This window comes from Priapulus caudatus, unplaced genomic scaffold (genome assembly GCF_000485595.1).
Source record: "Priapulus caudatus unplaced genomic scaffold, Priapulus_caudatus-5.0.1 Scaffold17, whole genome shotgun sequence".
Taxonomy (NCBI): domain Eukaryota; kingdom Metazoa; phylum Priapulida; class Priapulimorpha; order Priapulimorphida; family Priapulidae; genus Priapulus; species Priapulus caudatus.
This window is the reverse complement of record NW_014577078.1, coordinates 552,185-562,184: the sequence shown is the minus strand read 5'-3', so window position 1 is coordinate 562,184 and position 10,000 is coordinate 552,185. Positions and strand designations below refer to the sequence as shown.

Genomic DNA, 10,000 nt, shown 5'->3' with positions numbered 1-10,000 from the left:
TTCAGACATTGGTGTCTATCACAGTTGCGTCTACACAAGAAAAAATAAGTTCGTCACTGACGCATACGCAACACGAGAACAGCGTGGTGGTGGTGAACGCATGTGATATAGCATGGTGCTCATCGGCAAGTCGGTTAGAACGCGGATTATGTAAGCATGCGCACTTCCCACCCCTGTTCGTCCGCTCATTTGAACATCCAGTTCCATATTTCGACATATCCAACTCCATTCCAAAATTCCATATATGGCGTCGCGTACCGCAGACGCAGCTATACAGTGACGTAACAATTAAACATGTATTCGGAACGATCAGTTTTCGATTAACTATTCTTCTATGTATTTAACTATGTGGAAAAACACACGTGTTAACGAATGCGTTATATTATATGTCAAGCCTCGTGCGTAATATCTTTTAACGAAATAATTACCAAGTATGATAATGTATCACTTAAACGCCAAATCAAGCCGATATCGCGCCGTAAACTTCTCGACGCGTAAACAAAACCTCCAGTCCTCAAAAATTAAAAATTAATTAAAAATAAAACGACACAAGCAGGCGGCACAACTTACTTTTTTGTTCATCGCGACTGTGACTCCCGTCACCTCCTGCATAACAGCATGGACCTATACGATCTACGACCTTCTCTCCTCACACACAAACCGCCGCCAACGTTCTACAACGCGATCTGGCTTCCCAAAAGTAACACACGCGCCTATATATATATATATATATACGCACGAGACCGTGATATATGAGTTATTGTTGTGCGTCTCCGTGCCGCGGTGGGACGCTGTGCACCAGCTGGGGAATCATTAGCTTTCAATTAGCCGACATTCCCGCGTATATCACGATCCACCACGTCCGTACATCGACGGTCGGCTGGTCGGCAGGCCGGTCCCACGAGCGACGCACACGCGCGCGCAAATTAGAACACGGTCGCCATGCCGACGTCGGCTGCTCCCGACGGGCCGATCACGTGACGATGCTATCCTCGTCCCCCATGCACCTCCTCCAGCCAGCGAACGATGGCGCTTCCTCTTTCAGCGCGACAGTAAGAGATACAGAGGGAACATCCGCTGGGGGCCCTAGTAGTTGGGTAGCCTGGTAGCTGGTTAGGGGCGCTATTATATATATATATATATATATATATATATATATATATATATATAGTAATATAGAGAGAGAGAGGAGAGAGAGAGAGAGAGAAAGAGAAGAGAAGAGGAGAGAGATATAGATAGATTATATCAGGAGTCTATCAATATTGATGTATATATCTCAGAAGTAGATAATAGGGAATTCCCTATTATCTACTTCTGATACATATATATACAGAGAATAGATATATATACTCTACTAGATATATATATATAATATCTATAGTTAGATTGCTCCTGTAACTAACGTAATAGAGGGCGAGATGGCGCGCATTTCAACATTCTCCTTCTCCCCCCTACCAAGTTTACAATGAGAACAGGGACTGAAAATAGTGGGTTTTTCTCGTAGGTACGGGACTTTTCAGCAATATTTTTGGAAGGTCCGAATATGTTACGTTTGTTTGGCTAATAGAACGTTTGGTAACAGTGGGGCTCCGTTTTTTGATAAAAAATACTAAAAAAACAATAAAAAATTAAAAAAGAATAATAAAAATAAAAAAAAAAAATGACTATAACAAAAAGAATAATAACGAAATGTAAAAAAAAAAAAAAAAAAAAACTATAAAATAAAAATTAAGAAAATACTAAACTTAGTTAAACAAACTCAGTGTTTGCCCTTGTTGTGTGATACAATGAACATCGTCGTCTGCAGGCATTCCCGAGTTACTCGCACGATGCGGACGAAGTTGTTCAGGTATCCTGAAACTGCGCAGCGCATCCACTTTAACTTCCTTATAAACTTAACCATGCTACTAACGTTGGCAGCTGCGCTATCAGTATAACGTGTAATTTCGATGCAGATTTTCGGGTAAATTTGAGCAGTTTAAGCCAAGGAATGTTTCATTGTGAATATATTAAATAATTGATACTATAGATTCGACAGTAAACGAAAAATCGAAGGTCTACTGTTCGCTTATTTCTTCGCATTTGCAATGGTTTAATGATGTTTTATTTGATGAAAGTGGTAGTATCTGTTAAATTATTGATAGTCCGACGGACTTTCTGCATGCCTTGGAAATTGCGAAGGTCCGAGCAATGAAATCCGGCAAGTCCGGACCTCGACTTGCCGCTAATTTTCAGCCCCCTGGAGATTTTTTCCATTTACCGATCTATATGTATCCGTAACGCGAATATACACGTGACAACTATTTATTTCTCGAATAAATAATCGGTGGCGCGAATCGTTCTTAATAATTCAGCTTTTATATACCGATAATAATCTGTTATATATCCCGTCTTGTGAAGAGAGTAAGATAACACTTTGGCAAGAACTCTCTACGGGCAGTTTTATTATATATTTATTTTTATTATTTCACGTTAGTTATCGAGTCAGTTTCAGAGTAACTAGCAAAACGCGCGCACCAAAATATGGTCGAAAATATGATCAAGGCAATGACACGCCCCGTGTGTGCCTGTACGGTGCAAGCATGCGTGCGTATTCGTAAACATACATCCGAATTATTAAAACATGCACCGACGATCGATGTCGTCTGCGCCGGAGATTTTTTCGAATATTCACGAATATCACCCGAAGAACCTCGAGTGTAACTATTCGTGATATTCGTGAGGTGTGGAGGCGAAGCGACAGCGGTCACGGCCCTATGTAACGCGCTGTTTGTCCCGCAACCCCCCCCCCTCGCTGCGGTGGGGTACGCCCGCAGCCTGTTCACCAGGTGTCACCGCATGACGCCGTGGTGCGGGCATAAATTTCCACTTTCCCACCCAATAAATGCCCACTTTTCACCTCCGCTGACTTTGGCAGGGCGATCGGAATTCGTGCAGTTAATACCGAATTGTCTCTCTCTCTCTCTTCTCTCTTTTTCTTCCATCTCTCTCTCTCTCCGTTCCTTCTCTCATCTCCTCTCTCTCTCATCTCCTCCTCTCCTCTATCTCCTCTCTCTCTCTCGTCTCCTCTCTCTCTCTCTTCTCTCTCTCTCTCCTCTATATATAATATATTATATATATTAATATATATATAATATATATATATACAAATATTATTATTTATTATATACATACACGCTCCATGCATATGCACACGTACCGCGACGGCAGTGGCTGCATGCGAGTTCTTTTGCGTGCGAGAAAGAGCGGGAGAGAGCGGAGAGAGAGAGTGAGAGAGAGAAGGGGAGAGACGAGACAGAGCGAGAGAGCGGCGCGCGAGAGAGAGGGCCCAGAGGGCAAGAGAGAGTGCGAGAGAGAAGAGAGAGCGAGAGATAGAGATAGAGATAGAGATAGAGATAGAGATAGAGATAGATGATAGAGATCAGAGACCAAGAGACAGAGACAGAGACAGAGACAGAGAACAGAGACAGAGACAGAGACAAGAGATAGAGATAGAGATAGAAGATAGAGATACGAGATAGAGATAGAGATAGAGATATATGAACTAGAGATAAGAGATAAGAAGATAGAGATGAGAGATAGGAAGATAGAGATAGAGATAGAGATAGAGATAGAGATAGAGATAATGAGATAAGAGAGAGAGAGAGAGCGAGAGAGAGAGAGAGAGAGAGAGAGAGAGAGAGAGAGAGAGAGCGAGAGAGAGAGAGAAGAGAGAGGTAGATGAGTGGGGCGAGCCTAAAAGGGGAAGAGGGGGGAGGGGAGAGCTGCCAAAGTTTCATGGCTATTAAGGTCGAGGGAGGTTTCCCAGAAAATCGAACTTCTTTAGCACAAACAATATGGTATATATATATATACATCGCACGCACTATGCGAATTACCGTATATATGCGAAAACGCAAACATAGTCGTTACTCCGAAGCGTGAACGCTCCCACTTGAATCCGTCATTAAAAAATCAATGAGCATTTAATGGCGTTTCTTAGATCGCTGAAGACAGGCCTATGACTACATTCTGGTCAACTACGCTAATATTTCTCTTCAGGGTCCATCGTCCTAATCATTCACAATGCTTTGCAGTTTAACGCCAGTCGTATTTCGGAAAGCGTCTTTAAATGTCCCTTAACATTAGCACTACTTTGACTCCCCCGTGTCACCAATACGTGCAGCTCTGACTGCCATATATCATTCATGCGTTCGGGTACAGTATTCTCTCTTTTTATATCTGTAACGGCTTCACGAGATGAATGAATAAAACCAGATATTACCAGGGGTTAATAATGACAAAAAATTGTCATTATTAACCCCAGATATTACCCATCAATTCCCCGTTGTTATGGAGGTGTGGGCTAATGTACATGGTGGTGATACGTGCTAAATAATATTCAGCAGATGGTTGAGAATTTCGAAAGCGCAGAGACACGTGTAACGTAGCGAACAGCTCTAGCTGGAGAACATCAGATTTGCTGGTGAATGAAGAAGACCAACAAGTAACCGATGGTTACTTGCCTGTTTTCATGTTATTACATTTATCGCAGACTGTAACAATAACGAGAGTGATTCATTAATAATAACGGGAGTGTTTCATCAACAGTAACTCGGGATCGAAAGCGATTGTTCATATTTAGCATGGAGATAATGCAGTCAAAGTTCCAACGTGAATGTCAAGGGTTTTAAACGTTCAGAGGTTTTAAGAGAGTAGATTTTAATTAGTTTCCTAACCCGGTTGTGAGAAATTTATTGCTTTTATTCGAAAATGCGATTTATTTGCTTCTATAATATTACTGAAAGAAGCTAGAAATATACCTGTACATAGCAAGTCACTTATATATAAGCTGTAAGTTTATGCTGACATAGGTCACGGGTAACCTGTTCTAGCAAATATTCTATGAAGAAGACCTGTGAGCGCATGCTCTGCACTAGAACTAGCTTCAAATAAAAGTTAACAGAATCGCACTCAGTCTGAGGGTAACGATACGCAATCGTTGGTTGCTAACAGCAACGTTTCCATTATGGAATATAAGCCGTATGTCATGCCAATAATTTTGAAATAGGAGTCTCGTTTCTTCGGAACAAACCGATCTAACGACACCTAGGCACCTATAGTCAAAGCTAGTACACCAGTACCGCATAATATACCCACTTTGAGACTCATTACAGCTAAAAAAAAAACACTGTATAAAAATGATAAAATACAGCAATGCTATAATTTCATGAAGAAACAGCTTTGGCCATAATAGATATTCATAAATATGCACGACTGAATTGTAGGTTGGTAATGTCATCGCTACAAATTCTACATCAAACAATCAACCCAGCAAATGCCGTTAAAAATAGAGACAGCCAAATGATTTCCATCTGGTTTGTTATTTTGCCTGTATCTGCAAAATTTCATATTATTGGCAGCTGGGCGAAAGACAGGCTCATTCCATGATGTAACGACACAGGCATGTGGCATGACCATAATTGTATCATATAATGTCCTGAATTTGATGGCAATGATCAATTTCGGCATCCTTTTGAAATTGTTAATTAACAAACAGCATGCATGCAATGGCAATTAGATTTTATTTTTTTATTTTTCACACTTCCAGTTAGAGTACCAGTACAATGTTTTTCCACAGTGCCCCAAACTAATAAATTATGCCTCCAATGACATGGTGTGTAGTAATTAAATAATATATCAGTCAGTACACTATGGAAGCCATAACGTAGGCCTATATAGCGATGCCTCCTGTATAACAGATAATACATTGTAGACGCTTTGGTTTTTCACACACCATTTAGATCACTCCATTACACTACTCATGTGTAATTTAAAAAATACTTGATGTATGGTACTATAATGCTACTCATTCCTTCCAAAAATGCATTACACGCAAAGAACATATTTGCAAAAACAATTTTACACAAAGTAGAAAATTAAAGAAAGAATTTAAGAACCATTTAATTCTTACTCCTCTGCAGGCTGCAAGCAGCCGAATATAAAACCTTTTTCAGCTGGCGTGCAGCAAGCTTAGCCCTGGTTCATTATATATGTCAATAATATTGATGCAGTGCAACGTGTTGTTCAGGTTTGCATACACCAGTGGTCTGTGTCTGGTTTGTGTGATGCTACTGAACACGCATGTGCACTCGTGCATGTACGTAGGCGTGTATCTTACCAACAGATTACACCATAATTATAGTAGCTAGAGCTTAGCCAGTATTATATTGATTTATGTTCAAAGGCGTATAAGAAGCATTCTATTCTCAGCGTTGGATACATACTATATAATTAGTACCCATGTATATTACTGCTATATACGACTGATGAAAATAAATACTTGTTCATATTATATGTTTTACTGCATGTCTATTTCCTTTAGAATATTATTACACAAAACAGAGTATTCACTGAGTTGACTCATGAATATATGTGGATAATAAGGAAGGGAGTATATAATGACGTATATATATGTTTAATCATGTATACACACGCACGCACGCACACAAATACACATACGCACATGCACACATACACGCACGTACACGCACCCACGTACATACACGCGCGCGCATACATATCAGTAACAGTTATAATAACATATATAGTAGTTACAATAGTTGTAGCACTGTAGTAGCACTATATATTCTAGTGTACTACTACTAGTTTAGACTCGCCATGCCCTGCGACGGTCAAACAGACCGTATAGTTTATGTGATCTGATAGACCGAATAATTCTGTCCCATATAACGTTTTTTATATTTTGGTGAGGGTTATATTGGACAGAATTATTCGGTCTAGTGCTCTAGCTGACTGCCCTCAAACTAAACATTAATTAATTAATTAAAAACAACGTATTAATAAATTAGAAATGCCTCTATGAAATAACTCTACGCTATCCAATTAATTAATTAATTAAAAACAACGTATTAATAAATTAGAAATGCCTCTATGAAATAACTCTACGCTATCCAATAAGATGCAATGTCTGAAATTTTCGATAATAAATCCATGTGGGATTTACAATAGAATTCGGAGTATGCACAACCTACACCGTGTACGCTTTTATTAAACGGCTGTGTTATCCGAAGAATAGGCCTAGAGAGTAGAGTTGCTAATTGAATTTAGAGACTCAGAGTCAAACCTACTTGCTCTGAATGAGGCCTTTCGGGATAGTCGTCTTGGTGATGGCGATCGTTGATGCTTTGAAGTTGTTGCCTGTACATCTGGGCAATGCTTCTTAAGTGCCGGTCCACCAAACATAAATTAACAACTAAAGCTCCTCAAGACGAGAGAAATTCACGTTTCCCTCCTTCAGTTTCCAAGTTACGGCTTATTGGAAGGTGCCGCCGCCCTGGTGTGTATTTTCGTTGTTTAGAGAGGGCGCTAGTAGTACCTCTGATCTACAGTATGTAACTGTTAGTTATGGTCCTGCAATTAAAATCAAAGTTATTCTACATCCATCCAGCATCATTGGTAAGCCAGTCAGTGCAAGCGATTAATTTAGACTTCGATTACTTCAATCACACCAATTGTTTTTTCGTAAACACGGAGTGTTTTCCATTAAACGCGTCTCAGTTTCTTGATTTCAACTGCATGAAGTGTTGAAACATGTAGCCACTAGGCCTACGTTGGTAAGAATTCTAGTACAATCCTTTTACTGACACAAGCACGTCACCATGAACTTATGTAGAGCACTTTCTCGGTATTCCGCCTAACATTTACCTCTCTCCTGCCAGGGAAAGCGCACTTGCTTTCCCCAAGTGCTTCCTCAATTTGACTTGTTTGTTGACATGGTGTATGAATTATTCCGACACTGCCACTGGTAGCGTTGGTGTAGCGCTGTAGTTGCCATCAGTGTTGTAAGCCAAGGGTAACCAATGGCAGCAATATGATTGGACATGCCTAGGGATGCTCCGCCTCTTGTGTTGTATGTGGTTCCTGGCGTCGCACGCGAATGGGTGTCTACTGGATGAACTGAACATTGGAGTACATGTACATCACAACCCGCATTGAAAATGTTCTACCACTGGAACAACACTACTAGAAATTTTTCGTAACAGAAGTGCCAGATTATGCTTTTGTGTGTCTTGTTTTCGTGTGTGAATTAAGAGTTTCGCTTTGGCATACATCGGTATAATTTTATGTGAGCATGCAATAGTTCCATGCGCCGTCGTTGAATGACTATTTGATAGCCTGTGGCCAAGGGTGAATTTCTGAACATTTTGCATGTAAACAGTCGCCAAGTTTGGATTTTGTGTTGATAAATCGGTTCTGTTAAATTTACGTGTGTGCACAATGTGCATTTGATTAAATGTTCAAATTTCACATTAGATAGTGAATTGGAAAAGAATATGGTCAGGATGGATATCAGGTAAGAATGACGTGCAATCGACATTATAATCCCATAACCCTTAATGTAGAATCATGTAGATTCATAGTTGTTTTTCTTATAGGAATGCGTATCGTAAAGTGATTGTATCATGTATGTCAGGTGTTGTAAATCACATGTCAGGTATGTCATGGTTGGAAATCAAATCTAAAGCCAAATACTACCTGTGGTATAAGGAATTTTTTGTTCTGGGCTATGGTATATCAATTCTACACTTTACCTTGTTTGGGTAAATGAATTTTACGTTTGATATATCTTTATTGTTAAATGCACACGCAATTTATGTTAAATTGTCACCTTTGTTTAATAATATATTGATGACTTTTCAGTGATGTTTGAAAATTGTGTACTTGTTACTTGTGTTCTAGCATTATTGCGTGTCATTGTAAGTAAATGAACTTTAGTTTAATGGAAATGAAAATTACATACAAAATCCTATAATACATCTGTATACTGGATGGCAAAACCATGTTGATTCTGCTATTATGAGTATAAAGTGATTTTGTGTGACAGTGTGTTCTAGGCTAAGATATTCAGTTGTATTTCTCAAGTTTTCTATCTCCTAATCAGTAATGTCAGGAACCTTAGGATTGCTGCCATATATTATATAATACATTTACCTATTTATTGCACAATGTACGTGTGTCTCGACTTGAAAAGTAAAGTTAAGATAATTTAATAATTTTTTTTATCTAATGCAAGTATTTCTTATCTTAGATCTGACCTTTTCCTGAGACTGCGCCGGCTGGAGGGGTTGATTGAAAATCCAACCTTCATTCCCAACCATATTGGACCCAGTGGTCTGTTGATGCTCACATCTACTGGTTCAAACACGGTACATTCTCAGGAGCAAGGTAACCAACAGGTGGGTACATACAAAAGTGACATGGTGTCACAGTATATACAAATGTTGAAATATTACAATGGTTTATATGAGAGAATTATAGCTTGCTAGTCATTAATTAGATAGATTCAAATACTGGTGTCTGCTGTGCTTTCTGTTTATTTTTTGTTTATGAAACGCCTTGTATTTATACGTGGCATCTGTGAAATACATTCTTCTTGCATGAAATCTCTCCTATTTGTAAAATGTATTCTATTTGAAGGACATCTCTTTTTTCACCTGCAAAATCCCTACTATTTGCGTGACATCTCTGGTTCTATCTGCAAAACAAACAATCTGTTTGATATATCTCGTTGCACCTGTAAAAGTCATCTCTTGGCGTATCTGCACGGCATCTGATGTTCTATTTGCTAAATGCATTATATCTGCTCGACACCCCGGTATATCTGTCAGACATCTCTTTTAGTATCTGAATTTCATCTGATGTTCTATCTGCAAAATGCATTATATCTGCTCGACACCCCAGTTTATCTGTCAGACATCTCTTTTAGTATCTGAATTGCATGTGATGTTCTATCTGCAAAATGCATTATATCTGCTCGACACCCCGGTCTATCTGTCAGACATCTCTTTTAGTATCTGAATTGCATGTGATGTTCTATCTGCAAAATGCATTATATCTGCTCGACACCCCGGTCTATCTGTCAGACATCTCTTTTAGTATCTGAATTGCATGTGATGTTCTATCTGCAAAATGCATTATATCTGCTCGACACCCCGGT

At 39.3% G+C, this 10,000-nt stretch overlaps 1 protein-coding gene across 3 annotated transcripts in view; it reads left to right on the top strand.

The window, feature by feature from the left end:
- Nucleotides 1-7,358: 7,358 nt before the first annotated feature.
- LOC106810608 overlaps nucleotides 7,359-10,000 on the top strand; it is a 9,638-nt gene continuing 6,996 nt past the window's right edge. The window contains exons 1-2 of one of the 3 annotated variants that reach the window (XR_001394039.1): nucleotides 7,359-7,458; nucleotides 9,092-9,239. Coding sequence is in view for 2 of the 3 variants with exons in the window: in XM_014814029.1 (XP_014669515.1) it covers nucleotides 8,337-8,356; nucleotides 9,092-9,239 (168 nt within the window). In the remaining variant the exon portion in view is untranslated. Of the gene's footprint in view, nucleotides 7,459-7,974; nucleotides 8,357-9,091; nucleotides 9,240-10,000 lie in introns of those variants that run through there. The other 2 variants (XM_014814029.1, XM_014814019.1) reach the window with 2 other exon arrangements.